The sequence below is a fragment of the Embiotoca jacksoni genome, unplaced genomic scaffold, assembly GCF_022577435.1.
Source record: "Embiotoca jacksoni isolate LCO1_2020_lvr unplaced genomic scaffold, fEmbJac1.0.p SCAF_26, whole genome shotgun sequence".
Taxonomy (NCBI): Eukaryota; Metazoa; Chordata; class Actinopteri; family Embiotocidae; genus Embiotoca; species Embiotoca jacksoni.
In genome coordinates, this window is record NW_027185377.1 from 4,471,791 (window position 1) to 4,484,792 (window position 13,002).

The 13,002-nt window shown below is 43.7% G+C and overlaps 1 protein-coding gene across 6 annotated transcripts in view; it reads left to right on the top strand.

Moving 5' to 3' along the window:
• Positions 1–9,251, top strand: part of sdk2b (sidekick cell adhesion molecule 2b) — a 245,145-nt gene extending 235,894 nt beyond the window's left edge. For 3 of the 6 annotated variants that reach the window (XM_069160207.1, XM_069160208.1, XM_069160210.1), the window contains exons 44-46: positions 1,115–1,244; positions 6,263–6,319; positions 6,852–9,251. In XM_069160207.1, the coding sequence (XP_069016308.1) occupies positions 1,115–1,244; positions 6,263–6,319; positions 6,852–7,370 (706 nt within the window). In that variant the 3' untranslated portion in view covers positions 7,371–9,251. The remainder of the gene's footprint in view (positions 1–1,114; positions 1,245–6,262; positions 6,320–6,851) is intronic. The other 3 variants (XM_069160211.1, XM_069160212.1, XM_069160213.1) reach the window with 1 other exon arrangement.
• The last annotated feature ends 3,751 nt before the right edge of the window (positions 9,252–13,002 follow it).

Below are 13,002 nucleotides of genomic sequence, written 5' to 3' on the forward strand. Positions count from 1 at the left end.
GTGTAATCCGTGCCATCGTTCATGTAGGCTGTGATAAGATTTGCCAGAGCAGCGTCTGAAGCTGCCACTCCTTTGTTTCATGACCCCTCGAGCTTGTGCGAAGAGTCCAGTTTATGATTTAGTCACAAGAGCCCGGCGGTTTGACGTTCAGCAGCCCACAGTGAGGACCGAGTCAGGGAATCATTCATTCCAGGAGAGACTCTCATGAGTGTCCCATGATTCCCATCAAGCTGCACTCCTACACACACACACACACACACACACACACACACACACACACACACACACACACACACACACACACACACACACAAAGAGAGAGAAACAAACACGCAATTGAAGTTGAAAGGAAGCACAAACTGTATCTCCGGCGACCTTTAGCCAGTACATCAGCTTCAAATGCTTGTTTTTCAGAACTTGTTTGATTATCATCTCCGAATTCAAATGAAGTCTCAATGATTTTTAGACGATTCATTATTACAACGGGAGGACTTATTTGTACAATCTTTCTAATTGTTTGTAACAGCTATGATTGCTCAGTACTCATTAAAATCTTTTCTACTTCTGTGAACTCTGCAACTTCAGCACAATCAAATGAGGCAAAAAAAAACAAAAAACTGGTTGAAAGATCAAACAGGCTCCAAACAAGTAAAAATGATTTTAGAGTTTATCGATTTTTTTTTTTTTTTTTTGGGCAGTTTGCCTTTTTTGATGAAGTTTTAGAACATTAAAACTCCTTTATTTGAATCAGAGCTAAACAGAAATGACAGTAATAATCCCTAACTTTGCAGAAAAACTGAGTACGCACAACTTCAATGAGTACAGCAGGTCAGGATTAAACAAAGAAGTCAGTCTGCCAACTGTTTGGTAATAATTTGACTGTTTACTTCTGTTCCTCTTCCAAGTAAATTTGGCTGACTCCGGCGGGTGTTTTGATCTGTATTCGATCTGTTTGGAGTTCCTTCTTATTAATGCAACAAAAATAAGAATCAGATTATCCTTTAAATTTTGAGCGGATTTGAAATGGTTATCATGAAATGCCAAAACAACTCAAGGATCGACATAGTCCTTTTTTTGATAAAGACCACAACCAACTGAATTACTCTTTGTCCAGGTCTCCTCCCAGGCCCAGTCCAGGCAGTCTTCACTACTCCGACGAAGACGTCAGCACCAAGTACAATGACCTGATCCCTGCAGAGAGCAGCAGCCTGACTGAGAAACCCTCTGAAATCTCCGACTCACAGGTGCAGTCAGTCGCCAAACTCCTTTTCATACTCCTCTGCTCTCTCTCTCTCTCTCTCTCTCTCTCTCTCTCTCTCTCTCTCTCTCTCTCTCTCTCTCTGCCGTCTGCATAAAGTAGTATTTGTTCCACCTGTCTGTGTTGTGCACACTGTCATCTCCTCGAATTCCTCAGGAATTCACCTCTGCATTTGTGGGCTGTATTTTTTTCATGTCTGATCATGCCGTTCCACGTGGTGTCCGTTCCGAGTCATTCTCCCCCCCCCCCCCGCTCCTCCCCTGCAGAGGTCACACAATATACAGCGCCCGGTAACGGGAAAAGATGAGAGATGAATGACTGTGCTCGCAGGCTGCAAAGCAGTTTATTAGACCAGGCAGTAACCTGCCTGGTCTATGTCACTCTGCAAACATCCACCTGAGATCTAGGCCACCGCACTCAGCCACAGCGGCGACGTTATGTAAGGTCGGCGAGGGAGGGTGACGCACGCTGTGAAAACTTATTTCAGAGCTATTGAAAGTTGCCACTCCAGCCAGATGGTCCGTCCAACTTTCCTTTTCAGTAAGTCGGGTCAGAGTCGCTGGGTATTAACTCTGTGGAAAACCAGAATAGTGTACTGGCTCTCTACCCTGGCTCTCCCTCTGTGGCCTCAACATCCCTGTGTATAATCAAAAATCACAGTTTTGAATTCTTCTGAGTAGAAGCTGTCAGGATTCACAGATTTCTAACATCTAATGTCAAGATGTCTGACTTGTGTCCTCTGCAATGTGCTCAGTCAAACTGCTTCTGCCCAGTAAGTGAGTGTAATCAATAAATTGTGTTTCTCTCTATCTTTCTATTGATCCGTCTGCTTGTACCCCTGACTCTTTTAACTTTTGATTTCCTTTCGGGTTGTTTCCTTTCTTCACCCTTTTCTCCATAGTTTCTTCATCTACGTCTTACGTGCATCCGCATCTCTTGATTCTGTTCTTGTTTACATCACCTCCCATCCCCGGCTCTCACTGTGGTTTCGGTGAACCATCCTTGCAGTCCGCCCGTCTGGTTTTGATCCCAGTCAGATGAAAGCGTCGTAGGGGAAGCGGGGCCTGAGTTTCCCCCCCCTTCGCTTTCAGGCTTCATTCAGGGTTGTTGTTTTTTTTCTTTCATCTAGGAATTATTTTACTCTCTCCGTTTCTTCAAATTATCTGAAACATCTCTCAGATAAATACGTCTCTGGCGTGAATTCAGGCGGCCAAAAATCTCTCCCCACCTGGGCCTTATCGGGGAACCAAAGTCCTATTTCCAGATCTCTCCACAATGAATTGCTACAGACAGGACCTTTCGCAGCACCATAACATCCCCTCAAATGAAGCATTTCGACATTTCATCACCCCGTCTGACATATCTACCGTTCGCACTTGTGTATTGTCAAACACAGCCCCCCCCCCCAGCCCGAGATGACTACGCCTGTCTGATGCCACACTGCACGTTTAAAGGGGTTGAAGTTGGCTTTGAAGGACTGGAAGCGTACAGAGGCCTGCCTGTTACCCGCGGGGTTCTGCTGCCATACCCCTGACAGGCCGCCGTATCAGCACCCAGTGGTGCTTCGGAGAAATCCAGGAATGCTCTTTGAAGTTTTATTGAGCGGATAACTCCGAGCTATCACTATGACATTGTGCTGTCTGTCCCCCTTTAATCCCCCGGGGGGGGGCTCCCCCAGCAGGTATAAGTTGACTATTGTAGTCCTCAAGAGGGGATTTGGAAGGAAGCTAACATTGACTTGGCGGGGCAACAAGGCCACCATTACTGCTCCTGCTCCCCCGCAAGGTAGACGCCTCTTGACTCGTTCTCCTTCGGAGTTCAGGCTTCCTGGTTTCTAGAGGGTTGTCTCTGTTGTTGTCTGTATGTCATTTAAGGCCGAAACCAGTCGAAGACAGATGATCTCATCTCTGACTCATAGATGGATTGGAGATCCCTCCCTCTCTCTCTCTCTCTCTCTCTCTCTCTCTCTTGTTCTCTCTCCGTGGGAGACAAATGAAAATGTCTGCTTCCTCTCATACTTCTGTCTGTCTTTTCTCCGCCCTCTCACTCCTGGTCACTCTGGCTACTGTAGCATTTTTTTTTTTTTTTTTGGGCTGAGACTCAACAGAGAATACTCTCTGTAATGTTTGGATTGTCTCTAGTGACAACGCACCACTTTGTTTTGACTGGCCCCGCTTTGAAGTGTGATGTCATAGGATCCGAAATAAAGCGAAATTACAACCGCAGATGAATTATGTTTTGTTTTAATAATTAGCTGGCGTGTTTGCAACAAGTGGTGGGCAGATGAAAACTAGCCTCATACAGTCCTTTAATTTACAAATGGATCACATTGAAATGGGAAAAAAAATATGAATAAATGCACATTCTTTTGCTCTCGCTGATGTAAGTCCGCCTCTCTGGGGCAGAACTAATGCCCAACACAATCTCCAATCCCTTTGATTGTAACTGTTACATAAATTATAGTAGTTACGACTGAAGCTGCTAAGGAGGCTTATATCCCTCCTTGATAATGCCAATGAACTGAACGACTTGACTTCGATGCAGCGGGCATTTTAGTTCTGCCAAAAACATATTTTTTCCCCCCTTTCCATTTTTTTCTCCATGGATTTTATGTGCTGTGAATGTGTCGGGTCCCCTTAATCCCCACACATATTGTTATTGTCTTTGTCTAAGGGGACGCCTGCTGTGTTCACTTCATCAATGAGAGTGACATAGACAGTCTCCCCCCTCTCCTCTTTGCAATAATCCATAACTAGAGGACAAAGGACTGACCCACTATGTGATATTGGGGTATGCATCCTTTTGTGAAGGGGGATGGGGGCCTCACTCATTATATAAACCATAGTAAATAATACATATTTGTTTACAGAATGATGATGTACAACAATTGTGAGGACTACTTTAAATATGAGGTGATTTCTGGTAAAACTTTAGGCACAACTTAAGATAAAAACAAGAATAGTTGAAAGAAAGAGAACAGCGTGTCATTTTCAGCAGGCTGGGGTCAAAGGTCAAAGCCCTTTGAGATAGATTTTCTAAACACCTGCCTTATTTGCTGATAATGACTAATTTGTCTCCAGCAAATAGTAATTGTGCCCCCATATTTGACGCACAGTGTTGGTCTGCCGTACGTTGTTAGTAATTGTAAACAGGAACGCAGGGCAACATCATTATGCTGCTGATAAAATAAAGTACTGTCTGGAGGTTTCACCAGTTAATTGAATAGATTTTCTTAATCTCTTTCTCTGCCTAATTTAACATCGTAATGATGAAAAAAAAAAAAGAAAATAAGTTGAATAACTGACACTGGGGGGCTGGTATGTGTCTGTCTTACACGTATCCTCGCATTAAATAAGACGGCTGTTCCCTGGAGGCTGAGGTGCGATGCTCCATTTCATGCCTAAAGCCTGTTTCTTTCACAGCATTCAGCTCTCGGTAATTAGCTCGTAACGAGTTGAAGTAAGGAGCCGTATCACGTGCCGCCCCAGAGGCAAATTGTCGAGCGTCTTCACTGTAGGTATCTCGACTGGATCCTCCAGTTGTTCCTGTTAAAGAGTGATGATGAACCAAACAGCAGAAAAGCCGACAGATTGGAGCGAGAACATTTACAGAGTCAGAACATCTGTTAGCCAACGCTCCGTGGAAGCAGTTTACCGTGTCAACAATCGGGCTGCGCACACTCTTTCTCACACACACACACACACACACACACACACACACACACACACACACACACACACACACACACACACACACTAACACACTAACACACACAACTGGTTTCCTGTTTCATCTCTCGATGCGTTGTTAATTCTTTGGGAGTGAGGTAACACCACTCAGAGTGTCTTGTTGGTCCACTGTGAATGGATCTTGTTATTGTGTTTGTCGGGTTGCTAAATAGGCTGGCACGACTGGAATGCTTTTCAAAACCGGCTCGGCCCGCGAAGTGTTTGCAACACTATTCTTTATTAAGAGGAGAAACAATATAAAAGAAATGCATGCTGAGGGAAACTTGGTCAATGTCTGCCTTTGATTCATTTGTGGCGAAGAAAGGGGAGAAGGGTCACGTTCTTTTGTTTAGAGGATCAAAAGTGGAACCGAATGAGTTTCTGTTTGGACATTTATAAACTCTGGTGACATTTGGAGAAGAAAAGCCTTCATATAGGGGTTCGACATAGGAGGCATTCACCATGTTGAGGCAAAAGGGAAATCTGAGAGGGCCGCCATATGTATCACACATGTGCTTTTCGCAATATCCAGCCAGAGATCTGCGCTCCGGAGCGTTTTCCCTCGAGTGCGTGCCAGCAGCCATGTTTTTGTATGAGAAAATGGAACGTGATAATAAAAGGCACGAAAGAGGAAGGAATATTTCAAACGGTCACCAATTATCCGCTCCATCTCTGCAGCGTACTAGTCTGAAATTTCGCTTCATGCATGCCTAAAGATTCCTCCATGGGAAACGATCCAGTGACAGTTTTTGGCAGTGGCATCCGTGCACGAGTTCAGTGCGGCCAGGTGATTAATTACACGCTGACCGGCCAATTGGCAGCTTGTTTTCACGGCATTTAGCTGTCCGCGAGTAATCCCCGCTGAGTGTTCAGCGATCTTCTTGTTTGGCGCGCGGAATGTTTCTCGACGTGAGTACAATGGCGCCTCCAGCCCGACCTGCAGCAAGGTGGAGGGTCAGCGACGAGAATGTGCCGAGGACGAGTGTTTCTTTCCACTCGGCTCGAATGGAATTCAAACTGAGTTTAAACGTGAAGAAAAAGATCCCTCTGACGCTGCTTCACTTCTCAATAGGAAAGAACACGCTGCACATTCTGCCTCTTTCTTTATCTTTCATCTTTTATCAGCTTCTCACACCATTCACACGCAAGGTTACAGAAGGGTCTATAAGTACACATATGTATTATGATATTATCATCATCATCATCATGACTCGGCCATTTGAATCATTCTGTTATGGTGATGTACTGTAAAACCCATTGTTTTGTTCACCCATAGGAGGCGCTGGTGTTTTCATATGGGACAGGTGGCCTACATACACTTCCACTGCATTTGGTGAGGTTCCTGTGGCTGCCTGCTTTGAATGTTTTGTAGCCCTTGTAGGTGACTGGTTTCTCCTAGTAGTCCCCATCCAATCCTTCCCCCTCTGATTCCTATTATGCTGTAGGATTTAAATGGTACACTGTACTGTACAACACCAACCCCATCTTGCTGGCGCGATGTGGCTACAAAGATCATAGTCCGACTGATTGGTGCCGAAGATAAATTGACCTTTGCCATCTTTGTGTTGATGGTCCGCTTACTGTGCACGCTTCAGTAACAAAGTCATCCTTCATGCTTTCACCATCTTTGACCATTTCGTCCATGTTGTGTACCCGTGCCGTGTCGTAAATGAAAAGTGAGTGTGCATGTGCGTGTTGTTTTTCGACGGCGACGATTGTTAGTCGATGACTTAGAATAACTCAATAACTTCATTTTCATTTCCATTTATAGCCTCAGCATCTCTAACTGCTCCACATGGAAACACTTCAGAGTCACCCGACGCTAACTCCATACAACATTGTCTCCTCTTTATTTTCTCTCTCAGGGCAGCGACAGCGAGTACGAGGTGGACCCCAACCGACAGAAGACCCACTCCTTCGTCAACCACTACATAAGCGACCCGACCTACTACAACTCCTGGCGCCGCCAGCAGAAAGGCATATCGCGGGCGCAGGCCTACAGCTACACCGAGTCCGAGTCGGGTGACCCAGACCACTGCGCCCCGCCGCCGCTGCCCCCTCTACCTCCGCTGCCACCCCAGCTCAGTTCACCCAGCCCCCAGCCTCAGCAGGCGCAGGGCCAGCCCCACGGCCAGCCCCACGGCCAGCCCCACGGCCAGCCCCAGGGCCAGCCCCAAGGCCAGCCCCAAGGCCAGCCCCAAGGCCAGCCCCAGTGCCAGCCCCAGGGCCAGGGCAGCCTGTTTAGGCCCAAAGGTAGCCGGACTCCCACCCCCTCCCAGCAGAGCTCCAACCCCCCCAGCCAGCACAACACCTTGTACAGGCCTCCTAGCAGTCTAGCTCCCGGCTCACGGGCCCCCATCGCTGGCTTCTCTTCATTTGTGTGAAAAATGCGGAAAAAAGGACACAGAAACTTCTGGAAATATCTACAACTTGTTTTTGAAGGAAAACATAGTGTTGCATAATGCACAGTGAGCTCAGTCCAAGTCCGTCACGCCTCATTACTTTTCTTTTTGTTTTGTTTTTGTTGTTTTCTTTAGTCAGTCTGGATATATGCAGAACAACACCATGAACACTTTTTTTTGTCTAATGTGTGGAAGTGTGCCAGTGTAGGCTTCTCTCACCGGTTGATGAAATATTCTTCACACCCTTTATTCACTTTTTATTTTGCTCTTTGAACTACTTGCATGACTTTTGCTTATCATTTATTTCTTCCTATTATTTTTTTTTAAATTGCCTTTTTATTTTTTTTTTATTTTTTTTTTTTAGAACGCATTCAGTGGTTATCTCTTTGAATCTGTACAAAGTCACAAGGAAAACACACACACATATAAATATATATAAATATATATAGTAGACGTACCTAGAAGACAACATAAAGTCAATGCAGGTGCTGCATTGATGGAGACTGATAAGACAATATGATGGAGCCATACCGAGGATGTGAAAGGACACTTATTTGTTCGGGCTGGATGTAAAAACAAATGAAGGAAGCGATAAAACACCGACACGGAGATGGGAATTCATGCCAAATCGAAAGAAATTTTAACGTGTTGGCCCGGAGAGTTTTGAATGGATGTCGAAGAAAAACAATCACGTATCTCCATGGAAACAACTCTCTGGCCGATAGCACACAAATACATCAAAAAATAAAAGTCAGACCGCATTTGACCGTGGTGGGTCAGATGTCAGTGACTGCGCCGTGCCTGAAGGATCCTGCAGATATATAAAATGAGTGTATATCTGTTCAAGTGAAAGTGTTTAAAAGTCTTTTTTGTGAGTGTGTTACAGTGGATCAAAGATGCCTTGATAGAGAAACACTTATTTATGATATCCGGCACCAATCGTGACTGAACCGCTGACGGTGTCCCTGACCGTGTCATCGTAATGTCATCCCCCCCCCCTCCCCCACCTCCAACCCCACTGCGCGCTCACGCTACGAGAGCCTTCTTTTAATCCTGACAGAAGTGGGCTGTGAATTCATTTGCATACACGTCCCGTGTTTCATATTTCACCCCGTGTCGCTGGCTCACGTACGAACACACCGGTCTCAATCTACTGGAATGCTTTGAAAATCCAACCCTCAGAGGTGAAGTGTTGAAAAACCGTCGTCGGGGACTACCACACGCGGGCACAGCTGCTGGTTCTGCTTCAGTGTAAACAGTTTGATTTTGATAAGAAACAAAGAGGATGTTTTTTTTTTCCCCTGTTTCTTTTCCCTGTTGGGAAAACTCTTTGCTGCCACTGATCACTATCACCGGGCAGTGCTGAGCCTGCGCCAAGAGATGATGTCATTGAATTGCCTCACCTCTCTCCCTTTTGTGTAATCAACCATTCTGTACTCTTCAGGTGTGACTGTACTGTCCCAGATGCTAATGCGTGTGCGTGCGTACGTGTGTGTGTGTGCGCGCGTGCGATTACACTTCTTGTGTGCATAAGCTTTACAAATCATTCACTGTGCGTTTGTTTATAAAGAGACTGTCCTGCAGCAACTGTAAACCTGCCTGGAGTAACGCCACGGAGGGTTGGCACCGTCCGGCCGCCTGCCAGGCACACTCATAATGCTATAGTGAAGACTCAGTGGTGTGTTCCTAGTTTCCATAGTTTAAAAAAACAAAACAAACAAAAAAAAAAAATGTCATCTACTTTTCTTTTCTTTTTTTTCTCTGTGGGGTGATTTCATTGTACGCAACAAAAGCTTATCATGCAGAATCTGAATGAATATATGATCACAGTACATTTCTGAAATAAATTATTTTTCAATGTTAGCAGTTCTGGTGCTCTATTGCAAACAGTGCAGATGAGAAGGGAGGAAGGGAGGCATTAAAATGGGGGTTAATGAAAATGATGCTTATTAGTGCTGATGTAATTAAATTTCTCTCTTAGTTCAGTTCAGTGCAGCCTGGTATCACACCAAAGTATGTATTACACCTGTCAGTATACTAAAGGATACTGTGTCAGTGTTTACAGTGACACAGGGAGGAGGTCGGAGTGGCTCAACGATCAAATACATTTCAATTCAAGTCAATTTTCTTGCATATAGCGCCAAATCACAACACAGGTTATTTCAAGGCACTTAACACAGTGAAGTCCTTACAACAGCACTTTACAACATTACGTAGAGGAACACAACAGTTCCTATGTAAGCTAAGAAGAAAAAAAAACTCCCCTTTAAGGTAGAAAAACCACCAGCAGCGGGAAGGAAAAACTCCCTTTTAACAAGAAGAAACCTACGATAGAGCACACAGGACTTTTTAAAAATGTTCCCTCGGGGATTAATAAAGTAACTACCTAACCTAACCTAACCCATGAGACCAGAGTTCAAGTCAACGAGAAAACAAGATTAAAGTGGATTTCTGTTAAGTTACTTACATATGGTACATATTTAACTTAGGTAATGGACGTGAAGTAACTTGCGTGACCTATGCAATGCAACCCAAAATATCATTTATTTTTCTAAACCAATCACGTCGTTTTTGGTGCCTAAAGTTTAAGACACGTTAATTTTAACGCCTCGGCAAGGCAAAGCGTGACACTGACACGGTGTGCTCTGGGGGACTGACGGGTGTTTGACACACTTTGGCATGACACTTGGATGTTCTGAGACTCTGCAAAAAAAAAAATAAATAAAAATAAAGTCAGTCATCCAGAATTAAAGTCAACCTTTGTTACAGCTGAATACATAGCCTCTGAAGCTACGCCACAATACGTAGTAGTCTTCCTTTTTTAGTACCACACATCTAGCAAATTCCCCACTGCAAACCTTCTGCTCAGAAGATCGCCACTTTCTATCAGAGTAAACAAAACAACATGAAGACAGTGATCGCAGTAGTCTCCTATTCAGTAATGAGACAATGAAAAATAGAAGTTACACACACGTAACTGCTGTTTTTTTAAGTGTGTAAGAAATATTTGTTTCTGATTTGGCTCTGATTTCATCTTCTCGTTGGTTTTTGTAAACAAAAGTAACCCCTTGCATTCTTTTGTGATACATTATATTTGCATTTTTGCAAAAACAGTAAACGTGTTATTCAAGGTAACATGTCAGAAAAACATCAAAAGGAACCATGAGACATGCAGAAATGTGAGCGTGCATCGTGGCAGAACTGCTCTGTCTATAAATGATTTCTGTAAACACATGGGATCCATCCATTGCTAATTATGTGATGAAATTCCACCTAACCTTATGCGTTACTCGGGGCAGCAGTAAATTGGATCAGTGCAGATGCTGTGAAATTCTGTTATCTGGTTACAAATGTCCCCTCCTGACTTCCTCATCTTCCTCCGTGCTCCCAGACAACCACAATTCATTAGCTCATCATTTGCTCCTCGGTTGACTGCACCGCTTTAGTCGGCCCTTCAAACCCCTCCGACTGCACATTAAGTGATACCTATGTGCATTTAGGGTAATGAGTTGGAAACATTTTTTTTTTTTTTTTTTTTAAAGAAGTAGCCGAACTAACAGACACTTACTTTTGAGACAGAAGCACATGTACAGTTGCAGATGGTGTTGGATGCTAATTGGATCACAGTCAGTCACTTGATCCAGGGCTAACCTACTAAACACATAGGCATGAGAGGACAGGAGATTAGATGGGATAAGGTGGAACAGGGAATTGGAATGAGAGCGTCCAGAGCGCTAATCCCTTTTTTTGAAAACACATGGGAAATTTCCCTCCGACAGAAGAAATCACAGGCAGGAGGCATTTCAGTTGGCGAAATGTTCATTTCCTTCTGTCTTTTTTTCTCGCCCCCTCAGGAAATGAATGACAGAGAAAAGAATGAGCCGGTGGTCCCTGTTAAAAAGGGGAGCCCAGGGTACTAAATAGCCCTGATGAGCTTTGAGAACCCACAGTAGGGATATTGAAGGATTCAGACAGAAGGTGTAGTTCAAAGGAGTTTGAAACCCTGAATTTAATTGCCTCATTTAAGAGTTTCACCGAGGGAGTTTTGGGGATTTGAAGAGCATATACTGGCATTTGGAGAAAGAATACTAATTTGAGAAATAGGATGTTCCCTCTGTGCTGTTCACAAATGCCTTTCTAATGTACTGTTTGTTGGAGTCTTAAATTGGTTTCTGACTTAATGGGCATTATGGGAAAGAGCACAAAAATGACCACAGCCTTTTAAAGTAAGTCTCCTTTGCCCCAGTCAACGTCACTCCTTTTCTTCTTGCAGTTTGGATCGACACTAATTTCCACAGTGTGTGGTTGAAGCAGGACCCACTTGGGGATCTGAGGCAATGACAAATTGTGACATAAATTGCTTGGATGAAGACATTTCTGGTCACATATTTTTGTCCCAGTTGATGTGTTTCCATTAAAAAAAAGATTGTACCTCATGTCCCCGTTTTGTACTGTAGCCTTTCCGGGCTGTATGCAGTTTGTACCAAATAACACAAAACCACACAAGGAAGTAATAATTAAATAAGGGGCCTGCTTCAGGGAAATCCGCCATCAGAGTGTTCCTGCCTGCACCCACCGAAGTTCTGAAGGACCCGGAGTATCCCATAAAAGTCTACACCTCTAATTGGCTCACCACATAATAATGTGCAAGACCTAAGGATATTTACAGGTGGGCGAATCAGGCTTTGACAGACAGGTGGGTGTCAGAAGCGTAACAAGGGTTCAAGTTTACACCTGAGGACCAGATGACTGGTGGAACCACACACACACACACACACACACACACACACACACACATACACACATGCTCACACTGCTCGAATATGTTACACATCAGAGATTGTACATTTTCTTTGTGTTAAATTAAAGGCTATTTTCATTGTAATCTGGAAATTGTCAGAAATATTTGGAGCAAAAGGCACCACGTCCACCCTAATTACCCCTGTGAATATTATGAGCTAGCGATAATACAAATCAATATGACGGGATGGACCTTTGATGATAATAATGGGCTACTTTTCAGTACATTTGCCTGAATAGTAAAAATGATTAGTAAGAAGATAAAGAATTCCTATTCACTGCACATTTACGAAATTTTGTTTGAAACCAATAAGGCTCCTTTAAACAGCGTGTAGTTCTTCATATGTACACGATAAAATGTTAGTGTATGTGCTGTAGCATGCATATGACAGAGTGGGGGTGTTATACAAGTTGTGGTTTTAAGGGATCTGACTATTTTTGGGCAAATAATCTTTTTGAATCTCCTTCAGGGGGTAGAAAATATCTAAGAACATTTACTAAAATGTTGTACTTAAGTACAATTTTGAGGCACTTTTCGTTTCCATTTGGTGCTACTTCAAACTTCTACTCCACTATGCCTCAGAGGGAAATATTACACTTTCCACTCCACCACATTTATTTTACAGCTTTACTGACTTTCTAAAATGAAAAGAAATGGTGATACCCCCCCCCGCCCCCCTCCAAACTTACATGGCTTCATTACAATAACTGTTCAAACGATTAAATCAAAGATTAGAGAATGTCCTAGAACTGAAAACAGATTTGTGTATTGGAACTTTGTTTTGTCTGTTTTTCCTCTCCTAGAAATTATCTG